This window comes from Meleagris gallopavo, chromosome Z, assembly GCF_905368555.1.
Source record: "Meleagris gallopavo chromosome Z, MGAL_WU_HG_1.1, whole genome shotgun sequence".
Classification (NCBI taxonomy): Eukaryota; Metazoa; Chordata; class Aves; order Galliformes; family Phasianidae; genus Meleagris; species Meleagris gallopavo.
The window spans coordinates 68,048,698-68,076,060 of NC_139435.1; the positions used below are offsets into that span (position 1 = coordinate 68,048,698).

At 40.1% G+C, this 27,363-nt stretch overlaps 1 protein-coding gene across 5 annotated transcripts in view; it reads right to left on the reverse strand.

The window, feature by feature from the left end:
• Window positions 1–512: 512 nt before the first annotated feature.
• The window catches only part of MOB3B (MOB kinase activator 3B), an 84,836-nt gene continuing 57,985 nt past the window's right edge, over window positions 513–27,363 (reverse strand). For all 5 annotated transcript variants that reach the window (XM_085213520.1, XM_085213518.1, XM_085213517.1 and 2 more), the window contains 2 exons: window positions 18,635–18,837; window positions 513–6,429 (listed from right to left, as the gene is read on the reverse strand). In XM_085213520.1, the coding sequence (XP_085069646.1) occupies window positions 6,400–6,429; window positions 18,635–18,837 (233 nt within the window). In that variant the 3' untranslated portion in view covers window positions 513–6,399. The remainder of the gene's footprint in view (window positions 6,430–18,634; window positions 18,838–27,363) is intronic.

Consider the following 27,363-nt stretch of genomic DNA (forward strand, 5'->3'; position numbering starts at 1 on the left):
CTGACTCACGTCCAACTTTCCCCATCTTGTGGTGTCACAGGTCCCCTGACTCCCAGCTAAGTCCTCGTGCAGCAGACAGTTTTTGTCTCAGGCCTTCACTTCTTTCCATGACATACAAAACCCAACAAAGGTTCCTTAGTTCTGCTGTCAGGAGATGAAATTCTGCCTTCAGCTGGCATGGTGACACCCATCTCTCTTGACCTGGGGTATCCCATCAGGAACCAATGGCAGAGCATGACGCAGCCCCGCAGCTACCTGAAGAATGGTGGGTGAGGACAGCAGGCCAACAGAGCAACAGGAGGGCCACTTGCATGGCCAGCCAACATCTGCTCCATTTCCCCTGTTGTCATCCCAGTGCCAGAGGGCTGTGTGGAAGCTGGATCATCAGCTGTGATTGATCTTAACTGCCTCTAACTTCTATGAGCCTATCAGGAAATTTCATCCATCAGTACAAATACCATCTGCATTTTCTTCTCCTAAGAGTTAGATTCCAAACAACTTCACAATACTCCTCAAGATTACATTTCATTTATTCATGATATTTGGATTTTACAGCTTCATCTACTTAGGACTGATGTGAAAAACAATCTGGTGTTCTTTTAATGACTACAACAGTTAGTGTTGGTCTCTCTTCCCATACAGTTGCAACTCATTTAATAACAAACAGAACAAAAGGAGTCTAAGACACATCTGACATCATTAAAAAAGAAACAACACTGATTCATGTAGGAGGAAAAGGAATCAAGCACTTGTTTGTTAGAAATATCCCCTTAAAATAGCAAAAGAAAAGTACATATTCAATGGGAAAGCTCAGGACATGTATCTGTACTTATTTACACACCAGGAATGCACATGTGCACACCCACTGAAACATACTTGTGTGCATTCACACATACACATGTGATAAATTCAAAAATAGCAGTTCTTTTTTTTTCCTCCTGGAAGAATATTGTAGTATCTCTTTGCTATATTATATCTATCTTTACAACAGAGTGGATAACTTATTAAAACAGAAAAGAAACAACTACTTCTAAGAGTTCCAACTTATTTGATTAAATCCTGAAAACCACTACTCCTCTCATTAGTATAAAATACATAAAAAAGTGTTTTTGATCATTTTGGATCTAAATGCGTTTTACTACCAGGTTCTTACAACTCATTTGGCTTGCTTTGCCCTTAGAACTCTTAGTATAACTATTAAAATGCCTTCAAAATCTTTCAATATATGTGAAGTCTGATCACTGACCACTTGTCTATATTTGATCCCATAGTGTTATCCCCTTCCTCAAACAATTTAAACATGTTATATAATAGCAAGTATATTCTTATTTTATATATAGTGCATCCTGCTTTGAAGTACCAGCAGGTACCTGAAAAGAAAAAAACATGTAGGAAAGACAAAAGAAAAAGAAAGGCATAGTCTCTTGCAAGATGGCTCCAGGATGTATAACTTGTTCAACCTAAGTCTAAAGGTGCTAAAGACCTTGTTCTGTATTTTCAAAAGAAAACAACTGTAGTCCTTGGAGGTCGATCTCCAGACTCAAAAAGTGGGCCCGGGTGAATCAAATGAGGTTCAACGCAGCAAAGTGCAAGGTTTTGCACTTGGGGCGGAGGAATCCCAGGCATTTGGACAGACTGCAAGGAGAAATCCTTGAGAGCAGCCCTGCAGAGGAGGACCTGGGGGTCCTGATGGATGAAAAACGTAACATGAGCCAGCAGTGTGCTCTTCCAGCTCGGAAAGCAAATGGTATCCTGGGCTCCATCAGAAGAGCAGTGGCCAGCAGGGACAGGGAGGTGATTGTTCCTCTCTACTCTGCTCTTGTGAGGCCCCATCTGGAGTACTGTGTCCAGGTCTGGAGCCCCCGGTACAAGAAAGACAGAGAGCTGCTGGAGGGGGGTCTAGAAAAGGGCCACAAAGATGATCAGAGGGCTAGGAGCACTTCCCCTGAAAAGACAGGCTGAGGGAGCTGGGCTTGTTCAGCCTAGAGAAAAGAAGGCTGCAGGGTGAGGTGCTGGAACAGACTGCCCAGAGAGGTTGTGGATGTCCCATCCCTGGAGGTGTTCAAGGCCAGGTTGGATGGGGCCCTGGGCAGCCTGGTCTAGTATTAAATGGGGAGGTTGGTGGGCCTGCCTCTGGCAGGGGGGTTGGAGATTCATGATCCTTGAGGTCCCTTTCAACCCAAGCCATTCTATGATTCTATGATCTAAATTTCTGTGGTGGAGAGGCGGCTGCCTTTGGCTGGAAACAACCTGGAATCCTAATTAATAAGAATGATGAAGACCTGAGAGGCTGTCACTCACTAATCGTGGTCCAGATGCTTGCTCACAAGCCAGTAAGGGCACCATTCTCTCTGTGTCCTCTCCACACAGTCCTGGGAACATGCATGATTACTCTGATGGTATTTACCCCTTAGGTTTCTCTGTGTCTTCATTAAGCGTAAACAGGTCTGAGTTACATTCTTTTTCTCCTATCCTCCTGCCTTGTTCTTAACAAATGCACAGGTCAGCAGAATTAACCACAACTATTGTATGGCAACGAGTTTTGCTGCTTAGAGCTTGAGTTCTCGGAAAAGCTCAAGTTTTCACCTTCTCTCAGATCCAAAAGGAAATAATCAATTTCACTGCTGCTGAAAAGCCTCCCTTTCTAGTCCCTGGAACTCCATCCTTCACTAAATATAAGGCAGGTTAAGATCTTTTTCATATTGGATTTGTTGCTACAGTCCATCACTAGCCTGTGTTCACACAAAGCAGAAGTTCATCACAAAATCCCTTATGGCAGAGACAAATCAATGAAAGCTATTAATCAGTCTTTAATCACTGAAGGCAATTTTGGTACCACGGGAGTCCTGAAGTAAAGGTGGCTGTGTCCTCCATCAACTGAAGTGATCCCACTTAGATTTCCTCGAAGCTCCGTACTAACAACACCTCTTAAGACAGGTGTCAGACTCACAGGATTTTTTCTAGGTATGGGGAAAAAAAAAAAAAAAAAAAAAAAAAAAAACCTTATTGAAGGGCAAGAAATAAAGCAAAACAAAACATAGTTCCAGAACCACATGAAATGCTACTAGGACACACGCTGGAGAATGATTAGGAAGACACATAAATGGTAAGGTCAAGTAGAAAGATTTTCTCAGTAGGTGAAATGCATGCCTTTGCATACCATCACATTTAAAATAGGTTTCTCTTGACATATCCTGAGGAATCACATAAATCAGGACCTGTGATCAACACCGAAAACAAGAGTCATCTGGATGTGGCCCCAAACAGATTGCTGATAAAGCTGGAATCCCTCAGATCTGGATCCAACAGGCTGTTGCACCTCTCTCCTCCAGGGGAAGAGTAACCTGACACATTCATGTAGCAATGCCATGTTCCAGACACTATTCATAACAAGATACCAAATACCAAGCACGGGAAATGGAGAAATGACCCATGGCACAGGATGGCAAGGCCAGGGCAGGATACCTCTGCAGCGAAAGCAGTACTTGTTGGGAAACATTTGGCCAAGGGCCCAACCTTGCCATCTGGAGGAAGTTTATTTCATCATCTAACAAGTTTCAATTTGGCTTTTGATGTTTTCCACAGCAAACACAGCTCAATAGATTTGCAGTGCCCAGGCATCACACCATACTTAGCGTGGTACAGATGTAAAGTGAAGAAGGTGCCAAAAGGCCTCTGCCCTACTACCTACGCACAGGACTTGGGCCAGTGCCTGTTACAACACCAGTGGGGCCGACAGAAAGAGCTTATTGCTCACAGAGAAAACACAAGCTGGGGCAAAACTCCACCTTCTTCCCATCAGAGCAAAGCACCAAACCAAGGTGCATCATGTGGTGGTTCAATTCCTGGGTTAAAATCCCTTTTCCAGTTAGACTCCTCAGGATTTTGGCCATGGCAAACACAGATCCTTTAGGATTCCACAGTGCATTTTCCCTCCTTTGCCTCGTAATGTGTGCTAGAAAAGGAAACACAAGAGTCGAGGAAACTGAAAGATGGTTTTAGAAAAATAAACGCACTCCAACAAAGAACTTTTGCAAACATGCTGAGATTAATGCATTCATAAGGTTGTTCAAAATTCAAAGTAAATGGGAGCAAACTCTGCTGCATTTCCAGACATTGCTATAGTAATTAGTCTCAAAACAGCACATGGTAAGTACCATAAAAAATTGAAGGATAGATTATTTTATGCAAAAATACTGTTTTTCAATTTCTGCAGTGGCACTTTGTCCTTTGCGTTAATCTTTAATACACAGCACTGCAGCACTGCCCAGCCATAGGAAAAGAAGATGGGAACTGGCAACAGTGAAGTTCAAGTACACTGCATCAACTACAGCTCCAGCTCCAACTGGGCAGTGACCTGACAGGCTTTGGAGAAAGGTGTAAGAAACCCTTTCAGATGTAATCAAGGCTGCAATTCCACACATATCTGTGTAGCCTTCTTCCAAGGACACAACATTTATCATCACATCTAAAATGAGGCAACTAAGCTCAGCAGTAGCTATGGCAATGAATTCCATAAGACGGTTATATCATGCCCGACTGCCAGCATCCCAGAGGTGTTATGTTGTGCAACCGACAAAGAATAAACCTAACTGAAAAGACCACTGAAAGAGGAAGGACACTTCAGCTTACTTCCCTGAAAGCAAAGGATAACGCTTCTTGTGTCATTCTAAAGATGCAGAAAGTCTCCACCTCGCTATGCTGAATGTTCACAGACAAAAGCCATTTCTCCCAGCAAGAACAGGATCACTAACATTTATAAGCTCTATTTTAAAGAAGCAAGCAAGCGAGCAAGGCAGAATATATGACAACATGAACTACAAAGGGATTGTGGTTATTCTTAATCATTGCTACACCTCTATTTTCTAATGTTCCAATCACTGGATACTCCATGAGATTTCCTTCTGATAATGTCTCAGAAGAAGTAAACATACCTAACTCGCTTGTAAAGAAGGCAGCAATAGGGTTCAGCATTTAAAAAGGAAAGAGTAATCTTTCACAATAACAAAAATGTGCAAAATTCATCAGAAGGCACAGAATACGTAGGTGTGTTCCATTCAATCCCCATTTATTCAGCTAAATCTCTCCTGCGATCTGCTAACTATTGCTTTTTGCTTCATTTTTTTTTTTTTTTAAGGAAAGCCTTTCATCAGGTATATTTGACACAGAAGACTGGATTTACTATGTTTACATCCCTCCAGGCTGTTCACCAATGCGTTAAGTTGGACTGAGAACTGGGGAGAAATATTCTCCAGTGCAGAAATAAGGCCACACTGCTAGAACAGTTCAGATGCAAAAGAGTCCTTTACTCAGTCCCTCCTGGCCTGACTGTTACACTATTCATCTTTACTCATCTTTATCCCAGTTACCAAAATTAAATTTCTTTTCCCCTGGAAAGATTAAACATTTGGATGAATGAAAGCTGTCCTTCCTCTAAGGGGATCATAGGACATTAAGTTGCATGATGCATTGGTGCACTTTGTAGAGTATTTCAGTAAATGCTGACAGTATAGTTGCTTTCTTATGTAATGCAGAAACACTGAGCAGATTTGCTGTCAGTCACAGTAAGAAATTGAAGACAGGACATCAGCATTGCAGGACTGTGTCTGGAGCTCGTGTAGCTGAGATGAAAGTCTGACCCTCCGTCATCCCATAGGAATTGCAATGAAGCACAAGCTGTTGATCAGGTCAGCAAGGTCAGGGCTAGATCAGGCTTGAAGCAACCTGACGTCCTTGCAGATGTTCCTTTTCATTGCAGGAGAGTAGGACTACATGACCTCTCAATGTCCCTCCCAAAACAATTCTACAATTCTGTGATCTGCAAAAGAACGGGGTTGTGTTCTGGAAACACAAGGCTCTCTGGCATTTGGGAACAGCAGCCAAGCCTTGAGTGGTCTGGTGATGGATGGGAGATGTTCAAGGCTGTAAGCTCTCTGTAACTCCACACTGACTTGATATTCCACCTCATTTAGGAAACAAAGCACAAACTAAGTAGCAAAATAAAAAGAAAACAACATTGCAGCTAGTAATAGTTTCATTTGAATACAGTGGATCTAGAGGTCAGCCCAGGGACCTGAATTTCAGTGGGCTTTAGCAGCAGGAACATGGTCAGTCATTACTTGCGACTTAAGAGGTTCTTATCCCTAATGAAGAAGCTAGGATTAATATGAAGTCGATTCTTCTTTCCCTCAGTAACCCACGTCTCTCAGATGAGGTTCCTAGCAGTGTACTCTGAGTTAGGAACACTGACAGTAGTGGAAAACTTTTGTGAAAGTAACTGCAGTTCCCATCTTTTCTGCTTTCTTGGATTAAAAGCGGATGCATTCTGCAAGGGCTGCCATGTTCTGGAACTCTGCAGCAAGGATGAAACTGGACATGTTTTCTTCAGTGAGTAGCTCTTCAGTGACACAACCTGGTTGTCAACTCCTTCTGTAAAACAAGAAAGGGGAATTAAAACGCAAAGGACATTTGTTTAAAAATTTGCACAAACCTCTTCCCAATTACCATTTCTGCATCTTGCCAATTTACACAGCTTTATATGCCACTATGTTTCTGCTTCTCTCTGTCACTTTCAAGGGCAGTGAAGATAATTGGCAATTAGCATGCTGTGTTTGTCACTTTTGACAGCTTTAGTACTTTGCTAATTTCCTATCCATACCATGTAAAAGGTGCTGCATCCCACACAAAAGAAAGTAGTGAGGCAGGAAGCCTTTTAAGCAAGGAACAGGATTCCAAGTCTTGCCATTGCACTTGCGACCGACAGGAAACTGGGAAATATAATGTTTACCCAATTATTTCTGCCTACACATGGACACAAAAGGCAAATCTTTTTAGGACTCAACCAGATTTGTGGAATTTGATTCAAGGATGGGGTCTCTAGCATTCAGACCGTATTTGGAAATGGGGGTTGGGATCCACTTCAAGATCTGATTTGACTTGACATGAATTAAAGGCAATTTGATCCAGCAACTGACTACTCTGTTCTATACAATCCTTCATATTTCTCCACATAAACTGTATAAAAGAGTATCAGATGGCCAGTCACTTTGTCACTTTCCTGGCTTTCTGTCAGAATTCAGATGTGAAAATGTGATTTGCTCTGAACAGAGGGCAACTCTTCTTTACAGACTGGGGACAGGTGCATGTTAAGATCCAAAAGCCTGCTATTTCTTAAGAGTTTTGCCAAAAGGTGTATGAGTGAGAGAAGAAGCCCCAGAGTTGACCTCAGGTTTGAAGGGCTGAAGCATGTAAGTGCCACAAAGGCTGTGCAGCTTGTCCTTTCAGCTCCCCTCTCACGTCTCCAGACCTGTATAGCATTTCCTCTGGAACATCTATCGATGTACATAAAGTTGTCAGAATTTTCTGAAACTCTCCCTAGATTGCTTGAGTAATTTGTTGTCATTCATAACACGACCTCATGAAAAAGCCATCTGGATAGTCTTGTAACTCCACATTACTTTGGGCTAACTAGATCATTTAGTTACCAAATAAGTGGAATTGTTGGATTTTTTTTCCTTTCCAGTTTTAATTAATTTTCATTTCTAGCTGTTTACACACTATCTTACATCATCAGTTAACTTGCTGTCATGCATCTATTTTGAACGGAATACTGTCATTTACCACTGCTACAAAGACAACATAACAGGTACAGCAGCTTATAATCCAAATTGGTAGTTGCTTCTCCCTCAAATTTGTTACAGATGACAAAGATAAATGTTCATGGAAAACTCTGCCATTTAATTTCCTGTTAAATGTTAATTTAAAAATACAAAACAAACAAACAAAAACAGCCCAGGATTATTCCTTCAAAGCAACAAATACCAAATGTGGAACTTAACTATAACCCAGCATACATAGGATATGACAAAAACTTGCTTGGGAAGCAGTCCTCCTTTTCAAAACATACGATTTGGGTTCTAAAACAGTTTGCTATATGAGTGCCTATGTTATTTCACTGTCAATAAACCGTAGTTGCAGGAGTTTCATTGTTCAATTACCACTGACTGTGCACTTAGAACACCATTCCAAACTTTGCTATTAGTAGAGAATTTATCTTAGTGTAACACAAATTCTGCAGCGCACACCTGTTCATCTCCTTGCTCCTGCAACATTGCTTGGTTGAACAATGAGATCAGTAGTCCATGAAATCCACCATCTTCTCCCCAATTCTTGTTTCCCCCATCCCATCATGACAGCATTGCAGTACAAGACTCTGCAGTTTTATCCCTGCTTCTACTTTAAGAGCCTTCTGTTCCTACACTTGCTTGACTTGGCCTGGTTTGGGCAACTTATAAAGTCAGAACATCCTTGAAACTTAAAGGCTTCCGTATTGACCTAATCTGTTATGGGTAAATGAAGAACACAGAAATGTAGAACCACAGTCACACTGCATTTCTGCACACATGCGTATACACTTTAAATTATTTCAGGCAAAGAGCTGGAAATACTCTTCAAAAAAAAAAAAATAATAATAATAATCGCTATACTTAGAAGTGTGATTTGGTACATGTTTTGTGGAAGGGAAGGAAAATAAACAGGAAATAGTTTCTCAAGGAGACTGTTATGTAGCTGTTACAATTAAATAAACCAGCTATCCTCTGTCACAGTGACCGTGTGAGGGAAAGGAGTGTGCTCTTTGTAGGCATCTTCTCCTGTAACGTTTTGCAGAACTGAACACACACAGCACTGCCCTCAGAAAATACCCACAGCAGAGTTTCTTCAGAACTTCAGAGTATTATTCTGTGTTGCTGCATTCAGACATGTACCTTCTCCTGTTTTTAGATCACACAATTAAATCCAATAATGAAAGCAGACATGAGTGGAGCTTTCAAAGAAAGCAGAAAATAAAACTTTGGCCCACTGTGTCCACAAACCAGCTGCTAAGGAAAATTTAAGAAATAACTTCTAAGTAACTTTAAGAGAAATAAATCTTCTTTGTCAAGTCCTCAAAGTACTCTCTCATTTGCCCTGACAAGCCACTCTGTAAGTATCACAAGTCCATCTGTTTCCTTAGCATATGTGATTTCACAGAAGGATACATTTCTTCCTCAACTGCTTTCAGGAAGAATCAACATGATTTCCCACAAGAAAAGAAAGAAGCAGCACAGAATCTTAAAAGGGTAATCTTTATCTCTGATAGATGCCTAGTCCTCCCCTCTCACTATTACACTAACATGCTGGACAAATACATTCGGCACATAAATCTGTAACTAAGTGCTTTCATCTCTGCTCTCCAATTCACCTTCAAATAAAGTGGAAAAAGAAGGGAAAAAATCCCTCTGACATCTTATAGGGTTAATTCAGAGTAGCTGAAGAAACTTCTTTTTAATGGGACAAACCTACATATAGGGACACGCTGGCATGAGTTACATGAAGAATGAGTTTCCCACTGAAGAATAACATTCTTCTAAGAAAACGGTGCTGCTAGACTTGTGTGATGAGTCACAGCAGTATCCAAAACATAATGTGTAAACATCTTACACTAGTAGCAGAACTCAATGGAAGCAGGGGGGATCCACAGTCCATCTGAAGCTAAAACTGTTGGGAAAGTGGATGAATTCACATAGGTTACAGTATGAACAGCAGCACTGTAAAAACACCAGGAAAATTAACCAATGCAGTGACGTTGGACATGAAGGAACTGATGCAGCACCAGCATCCTTGGGAGAGCTTTCTGCTACCTGCTCCCATGAGGAGGAGGGAAATCCATGGGATTCCCAGCAGTATGTGGAGAGAGAGGATCTGCAATGTGCCCACAGGACATCCTTCAGTCACAAACGTTCAGTGATTCAAATCAGAACCACAGAGTAAGTGAAGGAGATAGCAAAAGGCTTAAGAGAGCATTTACATGCTGCTCTCTGAAGCACAAAGGTCTACAACTTCTGCTACTCTTGTGGCTGTTTTTTCTTCACAAAGATGGTATTTTGTTGAAGGGCCCTAAGAGCAGCAGTACAACAGCTGAGGTGCTAATGCAGGACACAGGTATTTCCAAAACCCAGGAAGCACGTGGAATTCCCATCATTCTTCTCACAGCTTTGGTGAAAAATCACCATTGCATTTTTCTGTTCTTTTATCTTTGTTAACGTAGCAAAGTCAGATATTCCCCCTGCTTACTGAACAAGCACAAATAACACACTGAATATGCAGGATTCACATTAGCTCTTCAGAAGCATTAATTAATTAAATAATAATGAAAAAGATTTGTTGACTGTCATTCCTTTTCTACTACTGAAATGTTGTAGCAGTTCCCTATAACATGACCTGAAAAAGCTGCAAAACTATCAAAGGGATGCTATTTGTAGTTATTTTCTCTTCTAATGTTTTGCAGAACTGAATACATTTGGAGGTCTAAGCTCCTTCAAAGTTTCCTCTTCTTACTCTATTCTGCACTGTTAACCATAGCTTTTTCAATCTGGTATTAATCATTTCTTTGAAGTACAAATGTGTTGTTATTTATTACAAACCATGAAATGTGGATTAATTTGGAGAAATCCTTTTTACTCGCCAGGCTATGATTTATATTCACTAGCTAAACTTTAAAACAGGATTTATGTGGTGTACTCACCAAGCAACTGAAACATATATGCACTCACAAAAGAGAAAATTGCATTAAAGTACAGAATGGTACAACGGTTAACCCAAGGCACCAAAGAGAACCAACCTCAAACCTCTGGTGAATCAGTGGCACACAGAAAATTGCCAGCTGGAAAGTCCTTCAGCCTCCCTGTTTTGGCATTGTACATTTGGACTCAGTGCAAGCAAAGCAGCTGATGTGATAAAAATAGACTTAAAAAAACAGAGGCCAGAAACAATCTACTCAAAAACTCTGGCACTGTAGTGCATCTTATGACATAGCTTTTTTAGAGCATCAAAGTTAAGAATTCTATTCTTCAGCAATATTATGTCCTCAAGTTCTCATTATAGAGGAAAAAAAAGAAATTTTTCTGCACATTATCACCATATATTTTAGCTGCATAAAAATCTAGGCTGGGTGTGGCTCTGGGCAGCCTGGTCTTGCGGTTGGTGACCTTGTACATAGCAGGGAGATTAAAACTAGGTGATCATTGTGGTCCTTTTCAACCTAGGCCATTCTATGATTCTGTAATTCTATGAAAAACTGGATTGGTAGCAAGGAACTCTTGATTTCTTTATTTTATTTTTAGGGAAAGAAATGCCAGTGGCTAGTTAGCAACAATGACAAAACTTGCTTGAGTGGGGACTCTTAATTAAGCAAATAATTGGAGGGAGAAAAGAAAGAAAAACTAATACCTACTTTAAAACTGATGCTTAGCTAGCGCTGATTTTTGGATAATACCCAGACAAGCAGTAAGTCAGTCTACCTTCCATGCACCTATACCCATGCATACTGAGCATTTGCTCTAAATCACACACTACTGTTAAATACATTTTTCTGCAGTGGTTTTCATCTACAGAAGTGTCACTGATAGGTTTTAGAGTCAGAATCTGTTAATGATGGATTAATTAGAGAATGAACAGTTATCCTTCTGGAGTAGCACCTATGACTGAACAAGATTAAACCTTATGTGTTCTCTGTCTAAAGCGTACACCATCTGTATAGCATACAGAACACACCAGAAGTCTGGAAGGATGAAAAGTCAAAGATACCTTTCAAACAATCTGCTAATATTATTGTTATCTTGCTCTTCTAAGTGCTGTAAAAAGAGAATCACCAAGGCTGGAAAAGACCTCCAAGACCATCCAGTCCAACCATCCACCTACCATGAATATTTCCCCACTAAACCATGTCCCATCTAAACATTTCTTGAACACCTCCAGAAATAGTGCCTCTACCACCTGCCTGGGCAGCCCATTCCAGCACTGAAGGTCTATATTTCAGCAGTAATGAGCAGCAATATAAAAATAGAATTTTTATTCTATAAGGGATAGTTATAACAAGAACACAGTGACTTTAATGAAATTAGTTCTCTGCTTTCAAGTTCAGACTGTCTTCTGCTGACAGGCAGATCATTTATATTTCTAAGTCTGAAACGGCTAATTTCACAGTCTGTTGATTTATGGCTACCATCGCTGCTTTCACAAAGACTGATGTACAAACTGAAAAAATGAACAGGAAAAGTTCAAATTCCAATTTTCACCATGAATATAAAAAATTAGCTAAGCAGAAAAATCAACTATTTGAAAAAAAATCAAGTGAATTAAGAAAAGAATATTGATGTATAAGAATTTATGCTTGAAAAATTTATCTGAAGTAGAAGTCTCATTTAATCAAACTTTGACTCAGCCATCTTTCATCTGAGAGTACTTTTACCAAGATGCTAGTAGTTTGCTATGTTTTGTTAAGCTTGATATTGCTGTTTTTTCCACTATGAGCTCTGGATAGAGCTAATGCCAGATGGGCTATGTTTACAGTATTTGTGCAATGTCTGTGGCATTTCTGGCAATGAACTGCTTAATGAATAAACATTTTGCGGTATAAACAAAGAGGCAGAAAAACTTCCAATTATGTTGTGAAAAGATGTACTGTTTGTAGTAAACTGGATGTCTAACAGCAGCTACATGGGCCTCACACACAGCAACAGCAGAGCTGGGGTGTGATACTTGAACCTTGCTGTAAAGCTGGCAAAGCAAAAGCATAACAGAAAAACTCTCAGCACTCATCTGAATACCACTTGCACAGAGTACTTCTCATTACTTCATCTTGAAACAATGTGCATGGAGAAACCCACCAGGAAATGCAGACTTCATGAGGTGGTACCCTACATCCTGTGTGATATCCTCAGCAGGTGGCTGGAGAAGCACAAACAGCTGCTGCAAGTATTTCTACCATGTGCCTTGTGCTGATACTAGGTTGTGTGCAACTGCTCCAGAAACTGCCTAGGCAGAACCAGTGGTTTTGGCTGAACTAATGTTCAGCTGGGTCTTGGGATGATAATATAATGGCTGGCTCTGATACAAGGAAGAAGGGACTAACTGAAAATAAAGTGCCCCACATTCAAATCAGTGTAATCAGGGCAGCAATGCAGCTCTGAATCCAGGAAGGCAAAGTTATGATCATTATATAAACCTCACTGTGCAATTTCCTGAATGTGTTTAAACTTTGAAATCTTATTGCCACTCAGACCATAACTGGTTCTTGCAATTAATATATAATACAGCTTGCTAGGGAAAAAATAAACAACAAAACAAAACAAAACAAAACAAACAACAATCCCAGAACACAATTTAGTACTTACAGTGATAAATTAAACACTCATCTCTTTACCTGCAAGACTGCCTGAACATACACTAGCAATTCCATTCTGAAAACAATTTTCTATAAAAATAAAACAAACAAATGTAAATGCTTACTTTTAAGCAACTCCTAATACTAGATGAATATATTATCAGAAGCCAATCATACCATGAGATCAATGGAAGCTTTTACACTGAGAATAATGAAGGAGAGAAGCCTTTATTAACTTTGTTATTCTACAAATGAACTCCATCCTCATAGAGGCAATTACCAGCTTCTCCACTTGTATGCATGCAGCTCCACTGATTGTTACCATTTTCAAAACTCAGACTATCTACTTGCCACCATGGCTGATTATCTCCGCATCAAAATGAAATCAGTATTTTGTGAATTACTGCAACAACATGTTTAAGTAACACTCTTCTCTGTTTTCCTGTCCAAGAGTAATTAATACTTTCTGTTCTCAGAAAACGTTTACCAAAAAAAACTTCTGAGAGAAAAATCAAAGTTTCCAATGGACAGGAATTATAAAAAATAACTTTTAGGAAATGAGTGAAGTAGATGGCCAAATTCTTCTGTCTTTCACCCTGGCACTCAAGAGTGGAATTTTACTGCAGTCAGTAGTTTCCAAAGTCATGTATGCATCTGCTAGAATCTGGCTAGTTTGCAATATATTTCTGAGAGAGAACAGAAGATACTCTTTGCTTAGTAAGAGGATACTACACTGGTTAAAAAGGAAAATGTACAGAAAGGACATATACTGGTATCTCTATCTATGTGGCCAACAGATGCATTTGATAATTCACAGTAACTATGAGAGAAGTGAGTTTACTCAAACCACATGAACCCTTCCTTCACATTTGTCAGGATGCCCCTAACCCATCACTTCCCACTGTCATTTGATATGATATAAACTCCTGACCAATCTACAGCTCTGCAACTGTGCAGCGAAGGAGAGACAAAGTGTACATATTTTTGCCACCTAGGTTTTTTATTAGAATGCAAGTTCTAATTAAAAAAATAAAAAACAAAACCCAATGTGGCATAACATCTGCTTGATACTGATTTTATCATTTTTCAGAACTCATTTTTTCCCCCTCCTTTCCTACATGACACATTGCTGTAGCTGCACTGATTCTCAGGTTTCATGTCATGATCACTGCCTGCTCCAGCTAAATCTCAGCACAGCAGCAAACAGGCCCTGTAATCACCAGGTTAAACCTGGCTCCTGAAAAGACACCCTGTTCTCAGGAACAAAGAGAGGAACCCAGCTGCTTCAAAACAGCAGAGCAAAGGAAACCGACCTTACTGTGATTCTGTGATGCTGAGACACAGCTAGCAGATACGTTCAAAAGATAAATTGCTTTATGATCAGGCTGCTCTATCTGCAGCAGCACTTTATTCCTGCTAGGTAGTGTCTTTTTTCTGAGATGAGAGAAACAGAAAGTGATGCATATCTGAGAAGGTACTCACCTGTTTTTATGGGAAAATTGGATATTTGATGATTTATACTGTGCTGAGCTAAAGAAATCAGAAAATACTTGGAAGGGATTATATTGCCTTGTAAGCAGGAGCTTTAGTCCTTAAAAATAAGCAAGCTGATATGACCTATCTAAGAAAAACATACTTCAATTCTATCTTTACTACAAACAGCTACGTCTTTCACAACGGGTATGGACTATGTTCTTTCTTAGTGTATTCTGAGAACGTTTTACAGAGATGAGTTGCTCTATGAAGCAGTTCTGATGGTGTTCAGTGTACTCTGTGAGATTAGAGGAACAACTATCTGCATCTGCAGGTTACATCTCAGACTAACAGAATGCCAGCTTTGCATTAATCCTGCAGAGTGGTGAAATGTAATGCTGCAGTGCTTGAACATTAAGTGTAATTCGTAACACAACAATAAGCCACATCAATGAACATCAAATTAAGGAACACTTCTCTTCCTTCAGCTGTTCTGCACATGCCAGTATCAAAGATCCAGTTTGATACTGAAAGGAAAAAGATGAACTAGGACTAAGTTCTACTTTTATTTCAATTCTTACTCGGTTTACTTCCCAAACATCACAGAATTGAGGCTTACAATATCATATTTAATGGGAAAACTCACTAAGAGAATTATCAGTTAATCTGCTGATATACAAGATACCCAAAGAATGCAAACCTTCAGCTAACAGATTGCATATGATAACTCACATTTCTAACCAGCAGGGTATTGGTCATAGGGGGTGACTGGGATGACCTGTGTTGTGGGAAGCTATGCACAGTCCCTTGCAAGTCACAGCTGCTTTCAAAGGCACATCTCCAAAGGTGCTGTGGGCAAACCATACTGGAGAAGGGACAACCTGAGCGACTGTGTCCCTTGGTTAACACACACTGGTGTAGTGGATAAAAAGCAGCAACCAGCAGAAATAAAGCATCACAACCCTAGCTTCCTGCATAAACCCTGGCCTAGCCAAAGGGACTGGCCATAGTTGAACGTAACATGTAGCACAAGCATGATAAGCTGAGACTCTGAAAAGAGGATGAAAAGTTTTTTACTCAATTTGAAAGCATTTCTCTCCTGAGTGTTTTATTATTATTATTTTGTCCTTTTACTTCTCATTATCTCATTAATAACCAAAAGTTTCTGTTAATTGATAATCAGTGAAGCAAAATTCCCCAAATCAAGACTGTTTTGCTCAAGACATGCTTATTACTTACAAGCATGAGCAAAAAACCAAGAATGTTATTTGACATGGTTGAACTGTCATTTGAACAGTAAGCTGTTATGCTTTTACAGCTGCATTAAAAGCCTCACTAAAAAGCAAGTTTAGATTGTTTTAAGTATCCTCTAACAGCAGTAATCTACACAGGCTGAAGATGGAATGGAAGTAATAGACATCACACAATTAGACCACTTGAAAAAGGCTCAGAAGTAAAATAAGGTGAACTGTGCCACTGGAGAATAAAATCAGTCACTCAGAAAGTGAATACAAAACAGATGCTACACATTAAACTCAAACCTTAATTTAGTTTCTGATAAACTCCCCCAGAGACTAGGGAGTTGCCACTAGGGTCTTATGATGCACACTGCCTCTTCCACCTGTGAACTGTGGGAAAGAGCAGGTGTGTTCTCAGACTTGCTATTTTCTCACAAATTAGCCAATTGGCCATGCCTTGTTTCCTTCAGGACCACCTGCAGGATCACTAAGCGTGCCAGCTTCTTTTTTTTTTTTTTCCACACAGAAAGATATTTCCATGAGAGACTCAGGGGTCTGTCAAATTAACACAGCCTTGAAGATGGGAAGAAGATAAGCAGCACTTTTATCTATAGACTCTGTATTAACAAAAGTTATGAATGGGAGGGAGGAACCCTATTTGACTCATTTGCCTCATTTGATTCATAACTGCTACATCAGCTTACAAGTGCTGATAAAATCTATTTTAAACTAAGGATGAAAGTCCTGCCAGCAGGCTAATATTACTATTTATCTACTGCCTACTTCCCTAGTTATTCTCCTTTTTTGAAGATGTAGTGATAAATCAATTGCCTTCCTGTTTAGTAAAGCATGTGGCAGTCTGTTTATTTAATCAGCTCTTGGCCCATTTTCTAATTAAGGGAGATAATGTGAGCTCATTTCCTGCCATGGTGAACCTGGCAGGGCACAGGTTGTCCTCAACTATCACAATAAAATAGAAGATTATTTGTAACGTCTGCTTTTGTTTGGCAGCTCCTCCCCTTCATCTCTCCAGATGAAGACAAAAATGCAGATATATGTTTTTCTTCATTTCCAGTTCCTCCCAGGTTGAGGACAGGGAGATGTAAGAAGCAGGCAGGGTTTTGTCATCTGCTGATACTGTGCCTTTCATGCAGGTGGAACAGTTTTCTGGAACTCCTGCAGCTCCACAAAGTTCAAAGCACCCTGTGATGAAACTAAGAGTAATTTTGTGAGGGAAGCAAATGCTGGAATGCAAGGGGAAAGCATACACCAATGCAACACATTCCTAGCCTGCTCTACTGCTAGACTTGGGCCACCTTCTGCACCACTCTGGCCTCAGGCCTTCATCTGTCTGCTTAGCACAGGAATTTTGCTAATCTCTTATTGTGGCATCAAATTATTTTTTGGACTCTTTGTATCTCAAAGCAGCAAGGATCTTGTAGCTGACTGTCTCCTCTCTTCCTAGCCCTGAGATATCTCACCTCATCTTGTTTGTAACACAGCTACAGAGACCAACAGCTACAACAAATCCAGAATCCCTGCTCTGCCAAAGTTCTCTTTTACCTACTCACTCTTACCAGACATTTAGATGGTGTATTAAGTTCTCCACCCAGAAAGGAATGACAGAAACATTACAGGTTACTTATATGTGCCATATACAGGATTTTTCAGTGGGACTTGTGAACTGCTACAAACAAGACCATCCTCTTTGTCTTTATTCACTGGATCTGCTTCAGTTATCATAAGCACAGACATGTACCACTCTGCAATAGCTCCAGCTCCCAGAGAACCACCAATTCCAGAAATATTTAATACCAGCTATGCAGTTGCTTTTGTGAGGAACAACTGAAAGTCTATGGATGTGGTCCACAGTGTTCCTAGGAAACACTGCTTTCACACGCTGGACTGTGTTGCATCTGCAAGTGTCAGCCAATCTCTGCTGCTCTTGTGCTTCTAAGGAAAAAAATACCCCAGCCATTCTGAATAAGCTGTACAACACAGTACTTTCAGAATTCTGGCCAACACAGAAGTGTTGTCCCAGACCCTTTAAAAGTTGGCATACAGTGAGGAAACTTTTTGAATTGTCTTTCTTATTTGCCTACACTTCTATTTCACTTGCACTTGCAGGCAACAGCAGAAGGGTTTCCATTTCTGAAGCCTTACTTTTGAAAACAGTAAGTTTCATATGACCTACCTTCAGTCAAAAGGAAGTGTCTGGTTTTGTTACGCTGTTAATTGTCTGAGTCTCTGTCTCACCTCATTTGTCTCACTTAGATCCAGACCTAACACACTCAATATTTTCAAATACACCTACTTAAAAAATTTCTAAAAAATCCCATTTCACCTCTATTTACACCACTGTTCTCTTCACTTGGATGCTACAAGTATTATGCTGTTACCAACTAGAGAAAAAAAAAGCATAAAATTATATATAAAATACTTAATACAAGAAGGAGGAAAAGAAAACTGAATTTCTACTTTAAAATGAAAGCATTTCCCAGCTTGTATTCTTCCATACAAAATACACTGTATTTTTATCTTTTGACTACTCTGCATCTCACAAATGCTGCAGTAGATGGTCTCTGGACAGAAGTCAAATTCTTTGCTTTAAATTGCCTTTGTTCAACCATAGAGAAAATCCACTGCAGCAAGTGTGGGAAAGACTCAGTGAAGGGTGGCTGAATATTTCCTCGAGCTTTCTCCTAGACCTCATACTTACCAAAGGCTCTAGTTCTTTGCGGTCTATCAGGTTCAGCTCTGTCACAAAGTAATAAAAATGCTTGTAGCAGGTATTGACGTGGGCCTCGGCCCCAATCAGGATGATACGGTCAAAATGATGAATGTAGACGTGAACAAATACCCGAAAAAGCCGGCAAAGTATCTTCTTGCAGATCTGAAGGAAGTTCTTTGGAAAGGGAACACCTGTGAATAGAGAAGGTAGAATTGTCACAACAGCTTGTCATCCTGCCAAACAGTGACTTTGGAGTAAAGAAGAAACTTGTAACTATAAAACAGGTTATGACATGTTTGGCCTTCTTTCCACTCCTAAAGTCTATGTAACATATGGGTATCCAAACTTTTGGCTTGCTTGGGCTGCAATGAGTGAAGAGGAGTTGTCTAGGGTGTCATCTATGAAGTTTGCTCTGAAGGTAATGCCTCCTATTTATTCCCATGGAAATTACAACAGCTACAAAAAGTACACAGACACTATTTAATAGAGCAAGTTCTCAGCTACAACATACTCTTTTCCAGCACAGTCACCACCCTTTGCCTTGCACTTTCACCCATAATGAACAAGAGCCTGCATGCTGCACTCAGAAAAATCTTCACTAGCGGAGGTGAACTCTATCACCATTGCCACTGCTGAAACATACCAACCTCATTGTGTGCACATCCTCTGTTTGGTGTCCATAAAAATGTTCACAAGTATCAGTGAATGTCTGTGGGTGCCATTTTTTCTGCACAGAAGAATTCAGTTCTATACCTTTACTCCATATGCAACTCATGCCAGACACCACTCTGTCAGAGTGCCTCCCTGCTGCCATCTGTTGCACAGCAATAAAATGGAAAAGAATATTCTTGGGGTAGTTCTACCTCTACTGCCAAACCACCAACATCCACCTCTGACAACATGTGACAACATTATAAAATAGGAGGCAATGCTTTCATAGTAGCTCTCATAAAATATATGATACAGCTAATGTATATGAGTGACAAAACATTTTAATTTTCAATGTTTTTTTATTAGAACATAAAAAAGGAGAGCAACAAAACCATAAAAGTAGTGGGATATTGAACTTGTTTTTGTGAATGTAATGCATCAAGCTGGTTTGACAGAAGTAGCTGCAATTCTTAGTAAGGTCAGATTTAGCTTACTGTAGCAGCATAGGTAACCAAATACTTAATCATTTTAATGGATCAAGACTAATAGGTACTGGTCCTTGTTCACCTACTAGTTTAATGGAGAAACAGTTGGTGGTGGAATATTCAGAAATGTGATTTTCACTGCACTGCATACAACCTCAATAACATCAATGGCTCTGCGTCCTGTGGTAGCTGTTTCACTTACTGTTATAGGCAGAGTTTGTCCTAGATGCGATGGACTGTCTTCCGCCCATCTTATTCAACAGTTTAACATTTTCACAAAGTTAAATTTAATAATGAAGAGAAATGAAGGACAAATCCCTTTGTTCTCACCTTCATCGGCCACGTATACTACCCTGTCTGCTGTTTAATAGAAAAGCTCATGAAGACAAACAAGAACAACCCTTCCTAAGTATCATGGAAGTTAAACTACTACATAGTCGAAGACTTGAAAGCAGCAGCATGAGGAACATTTGCAAGTAGACCACCAGGCAATCACCGTTTAGCATCAATAATGCCTTCAAAAAACCCTGTTATTAAAAGCTTACCCTGCATAGCACTATATATCACGGAGCTGGCACAAATACCTAAGGGATTCACCTACTTCTATGATGGCACTCTAGCACAATGACTTCAGTGCCATCAGTGCCTGATTTTTTCATTTATCCTTCATATTTTTTTTTCCAGATTTGAACTACATAACTGTAGTTACTGCTTCTTTAAAAAAAAAACAAAAAACAAGAAACAAAAAAAACCTCACCACTAACCAGTCCCACAGCCCTTAGAACCTGGCTCATAGTTTCAACAAGAAAAAACATTCATTATTTGCAGAAAGGAGATGGAGAAATTAAATTAACATTCTCACAAGCTTGAGGGCACTGTACTTTCTGGTCCTGAACAGGCATGCCCCAAAATAGAGAATAATTAGTTTCATCTTCCATGGGCTGAAAAACAATTGTTAATGAAGAACATTACTGTAATGAAGAAATATTTTTATGCTAACTAAAACAATCCTAATACATCTAGCTGGCAAAGGTGGACAAATGCTTTACTTCTTTGCAGCCCAATTTCCCACTGAACAGTCACAAGCAGCAGGAGCAAAGGGAATACCACAGTTTCTGCTGCAGGTGAGAGCTTCCACCTGATAGCCTTATAGGTGTGTAGACACTCAATGTGAGAACATGCAGACAAGACACAGAAATAACCAAAGCAGAACAGCCTGGGGCATATAAACTTGCCACCATTTGTCACTGCAGCATTTCTCCAGCTTTGCAAACCTCTCCTTATCTCACTTACTTGGGCTATTAAATGAACAGTGAAACACAGCTGCTATCATAGATCTACTGCTCTTGGTATTCAGAAATGGACAAGAAGGATGGCAGAAATGCAGTCTCAAAGAAAAAAAAAAATCTAATGCAACAGAAGAGATTCCAAACACAGTAACAGAATGAATTTAAAGTAATGTCATCAAAATTTGAAAAATCAGAGTGAACTGGTTCCAGATTTATACTCTGAGGTCAGAATTTGGCCTAATGTCTTCTTCCCACTGCAACTGTTACTGTTACAAATAAATCAAGCACAGAATGCAATCATTAACAATGACCCCTGGGAAATGACTAGCTTAGATTTAGATGCTTGACTTGCTGAAGAGTCAACAGTGCTTTAGTCGAGCCTTCCCCCTTCAAGCTCTTTTTAACATGCAGTCCAAGTTTAATAATTCCTTTCCTGGAAATCTGAAAAAGGGAAAAAATGCCCAAGTATTTATTTAAACTTTGGATTCCTGCAACAAAAAAGATTTTTAATAAGGTTGACTGTCTCAGTATCTGCAAGGTGATAATGTAAAGATACAGAATGTAAAACCACCAAATTAGATTGCTAACCTATATTAATAAAACACAAAGAAATACAAAGATGCCAAAGGATTTTTCGAGCTAGCTGCTACTTGCTGAAAAAAAGTACTTCTTGGTGCACAATCTGCCTGCAGGTTGGGACTCAGTGCTGCTGTATGAGAAGAATGTAATGGAAGGATTCCCTTGGTTCCAAACCCTAGGGGTCCTGATTATGTCCTAGTTACGTGCCACGTTACACAAATGCTCTCAAACATCCCAGTCATACCATGCAAGCTCCTTTACTTCAAGGCTGTACATGCAACTGAGAAACAATTCAGTAGGAGAATGATGAGTATAGCATAGGCAGCAGCAAATACTGCTAATGACAGCCTCCTCCTGCAGCACAACAGCACTGGCACGCACCAGAACAGCAGTGGCCTGCCACCACCTCCTCCTTGCTCATACCTGCCTACCTGTCCTATACTTTTCTGCTTCATCCAACAGTGCTATGTGCCAGCTTCTACACCTGGGTCAAAACAGCCCCATGCAGCAGCATAGGTCTGTGAAAGAGCAATTGGAAAGCTGCATGACAGAAAAGGATCTGAGTGTGTTAGTCAACAGCTGGAGTAACCTAAGCCAGCAGTATGCCCAGGAAGTCAAGAAGGTCTATTGCATCCTGGCCTGCAACAACTGTAATGTGCCCAGCAGGTCTAGGGAGGTGATGATCACTCTGTTCTTGGACCTGCTGAGACCATAACTCTAATACTGTGTTCAGTTCTGGGCCCCTCACTACAAGAAGGATTTGAGTTGGTAGAACACATTCAGTGACAAGCAATGAAGCTGATGAAGGGATTAGAAAACAAGAGTTATGAGGGGTGACTGAGGGAACTGGGGTTGGTCAGTTTGGAGAAAAAGAGGCTAAGGGAAACCTCTTCATCTTCTACCACCGCTTGAAAAGAGGTTGTAGTGAGGATGAGTCAGTCTCTTTTCTCAGGTGACAAGTAGTAGGACACAAACAAATGGCCTCAGGTTGCACTAGGGCTGGTTTAGGTTGGATATCAGTGATTATTTCTTCACAGAGAGGCTGGTCAGGCCCCATCCCTGCAGGCACTCAACAGACAAATGGATCTGGTTTTTAAGGACAAGGTTTAGCAGTGACCCTGTAGTGTTAGGTGGATGGCTGGGCTTGATGATCTTACAGGTCTTTCTAATCTAAATCCTTCAATGATTCTATGATTCTTTTTACTTGCTAGAAAAGGCTATACCTAACACTCTGTAAAACATCCAAAACTCAATTCACTCAATGTGTTTAACAAGTTTTAACACTTTATTTTCCACTGGAAATCAGTGAGACTTTCCCCTTCTCTTACAATCAGTCTTACTTTCACAGCTCCCCAGTGACTTTATTCCATAAGCTATCTTTCTAATTTGCTACCAAATTAAGATTTGCTCCTGTACCTGACTGCACTTCTAGATCTAATTCCTTACCACCAAATTGACACTGAACATGGTACTGATGCTGCTGACCTATGATTTTATTTCTTTGAGTATTTCACAAACACAGTAACAGCAGGCAATGTCGAGGCCCACCTCCCATGAAACTCACTCTACAAAAGCAGTATTATTACCGCTATCTGCTAAAAACACTTGTGTAGTGACAACCAGCAAGTCAATGGTCTGCTGCTTTAAAACCCAGCTACATCTTCTACAATATCAGACTCGGGTGTACTTTGGACCTTCTGTATTTGTGCGGATTGAAGACTTGCTTTACTCAAGGAAAGACAGTAATCCCTCTGGCAATTGTGCACAGAAATAGCGCTACACATTTCAAAATCTTTTAACAGGCCATAATCACGTGTCATTCTTTTTTAAAACTATACTTATGGGAAATGAAGACTCTTCTCCTCTGGCAAAAAGACTGATAATAAACTACTGCAAACGCTGCTTAAAAATATGCCAACTTGGAAAAGTAAGATTTTTTCCAGTTTTATGAATGAGAAAGCAGTATTCTTAAAAACTAATGACCTGGAGAAGGCATCTGAACAAAATTCTTCTCTTCTTGCTCCCTAAGTGTTCTCTTCCTCCTGTCCCCAGTACAAAAATTTGTGAAAGATACCCTTAGCAATTGCTGGAAACTTCACTGCAAAACACCTATCCTGATCCAAGCAGATGTTTAACTCAGCATGTTACTCAAGGAAGCGTCTGCCTCAAGTGCCAATGAAAACAATGTTGTTTTGCAGAACTTTGTTCCTTACCAAAATAAACTGACAACTGCAAAAAGTCAGCGATAAACTAGACTACCATGCACCTACATCCTCCTGATCCTGCCCCACTTTCTGCTCTTACATGAGAGGAAACAGAACAAAGGAAAATATACTAAAGATTACATGGTGTCATTTATTTTTTAAGTGGTGCTGCCACTAATGAAATGTACTTATGTTCAAGGGGAAAAGAGCAAAGATCAGAGAACTGTTTGAGGGGCTACACTACTTGAACATCCTGCAGCACTCTCTGCTGCTGTACAAGAACAAACCATTTACTAATAACTTCATGAGAAGACACTTCCTAGAAGCATGCAAACACCTAGGTATGCAATACCTGAACAGGTGGAGGACACCTGAAGCAACTCTCCCTCAAATCAGAGGACAGAAGGACCTGAATTCTCGGGCTGCATAAGCCAGGTCTCTTGCATTATAGGCAAGTTGACAGTGGGTTGTTCCTGCCAATAACCTGACCTCTTCTGAACCTGACCTGCCATTTTATACTTTTGTTTCTGCTGCAGCAGAGGAGCAGAAAACTGCAGCACTAGAGAGCAGAATGTTCTTGTGCTGCCTGTACCAAGCAAGGCCAATCTTGCCAATAAACCCATTAGGATAGATCTGTAGGTCTACAACACGATAAGGAAATTGAGAGCCTGCAAAAGTAGCAGAGTCATGCTTATGTGACACTGTAACTCATCAAACAGATGGAAGACCCACCTTCACCACAGAAACAAAATGAGATTTGCTGGAACTCTGCATTTAGACAACTTTATGTGGCATTTATATATTCACGGGTTTGGAAATCTATTTGAGTAGTAAATAGCACTCTCAGCCTCAGCAGTGCAATGTTACAAGTTAGCAATAGGCAGCCACTTCTGGGGCAGAAAATGCAGAAAATGTAGACTCACTTGGCATTATAGCAGGTGACAGCTTAGGGTGGGAACAGAGTTTGATAATCTGCTGAGTCAACGCAAGCAAAAAGAATGTACTAACAGAAGTCTGACTAAGGCGCAAGGGAGAACTGCCTCCTCAGCTGGCACACACTTGCAAACAGCTTCGTCCCTTGAGCACTTACTGTGGCCTGACAATTTCTCGATAATGACTCAGCATCCCATGTTGAGTACAGTACTGCCAATATGGTTTCTATTTTCATTATTTACTTCTGGCATTTTCAGCAAGTAAACATCCTCCTCCCCCATTTATAAGACACTGGAAAAAACATGCTGTTCTAAGGGCGCCTCTTAGACTCACTGCTGCAGCAACAATCAGCAACATGAAACACTGTTAGAAGTAAGCAGCCTCATCTTGGGAGCTACACCGAGAACCAGACAAAACAGCCAACTGTCTCAAGGACATGTTATATTCTGGCCTTAATTGAAAAACAAAACTTACAGTACAACATTAACAAGAAATTCGAAGATCTGAAAGGTTGGCATAGTTTATATCACAAAAGTAATGTTTGATCTCCAGATGGCTGCTGTCCTCAATCCCTTTCAGGGGGCCACTAAGAGAAACACTCAGTACTAACAGCTCTCCCAGTACATGCCACGTACATGACCTTCACACATCTGCACTGACTTAGGAATCCATTACGCACACAAGGGTATCTGTAGTGTATACGGATAGCTGTTTGGAAAGATTTAGAAGTTTTAGAGAAGTTATTTTTCCCCTCCAGAAAAATGCAGCTCTCCCATGAGACAGGGAAAGACAAGTAACCAGGAGCATGCAATGAAAGCTTCACAAAGTCAGAGTTCTGTTCCAGAAGCCCAGGTGAAAGCAGGAACAGAGCCCAGGACCCTGACACTGCTGGAGTTAACCTTGCCTTGCAGTAGAGCTGCCTCCAGCCAAGCCCGGCATCTGGGAGAGAAATATGGACGCTGATAAGCAAGAGCCACTCAGGGCTTCCAGAGTTGCTTTCAACTAAACTGTACCTTTGTATCACTGAATCTAGGGATAACACAACAGGTGCTTTACAGCTGTTAAAGGAGTTATAAACTTGAATGGATCCATCAGTGTGAGAAAAAGGAGTCGACCCCCTCCCAGCACACTGAAGCATTCTCAAATATTGGGGTGCTAAGCCACAGCTGCTCTTCAGAAATCTGCAGCTGCAGTCCAAGGAACTTTGTCCCAATTGCCACTGATCCCTTTCTCTGCTCAGTCAGGGGCACAAGGGTGAATTTGAGTATTTTGATTGCATATGTTCTGATAAAACTTTACTCCTAAAGCACTCCTAAGCCAATGACTCTTGGATTTACAAGATACTCAAAACCTACAATTGCTCATATAAAGAAGCTCAAGTGATGTAAATGGACTCTTCCAATAAGTTGTAAATAGTTAAGAGCTCTCGCTTCAAATGCCTAAGGGTGCATCTGGTACCTGGAAATCAAGAGATTCACCACTCTTGACCCTGAAAATAGGTCTGGAAAGTCAGTGAAGAATCCTTCTTCTTATAAAGCATAACAAAGCTAAGCAGCATAATATTATTGTAATGCCTCTAGCAAAAGATAGTTACAACATCAATTTCAGAAGTTGCATTGACTTGAGCTTAACAAAATATTTTTGCAAGATGAATGCAGTAGTCAAAGTTTTTAATGAAAATACATCTATTAAAATTAAATGGTCTTCAGGACAAGAACTCTTCTAACATAACAAATAAACAAATAAAAGAAGTATTTTAAAACACATCTGGCCAAAAGCACATCCATTTGCTGTATTACCAAATTCAACTGTGAAAGGGAAGCACTTTTAATTTACCAGAGTAAAAATTCCTCTTTAAAAGACCTTTCACAAGATTAATGCACTCCCCTTCTTTCCCTCACTTATCCTCCTTTATCCAATTATCACTCAACACTTCTTAGAATAATAAAGATTTTTGAAAGTCTTGAATTCAACCTCTAGCAGAAACACCTCAGACTCAATTAGTTATGGGTGATATCAGAACAGGAATCATCAGTAGAAGTTTTATTTATTATGTAAAGAGTATTTCTATGCTAGAACAGTTTCAGCCGCATGAACTCTTCCTGGGGTCTTGTAAACTGCCTATAAATATTTTCTGCTATTCCATTTAATGCCAACTGAGTATCACAGAACTGAATGGAAAATAAAGCAAAGATTGTTTTTGCTTCATTTCTGAAAATCTGAAAAAGAGCAAAACCAAAACCAGAAAGTATCATTAAAGTATCTGCTTTCTATACAAATTAATAAAATTCTTTATTGTGTTTGTGCAAACAGTTTTTATCTCCATTCCACTCTTCCCAGACACAATAGATACTGCTCATACTTTTGCCTTTCCTTTCACCTCATACCTAAAACTGAAAAGCTCTTCAGGTCCCCATAATGCTTTTATTAAGCAGGGACAATTTAACTGAAAACAGTATTTATAGGGTTTTTTGTTCTTTCTAGCATAATTTTAGAAACCTACACTAAGATTTATCATAGAATGGTTTGGGTTGGAAGGGACCTTTAAGATCACCTTGTTCCAATCTCTTGCTATA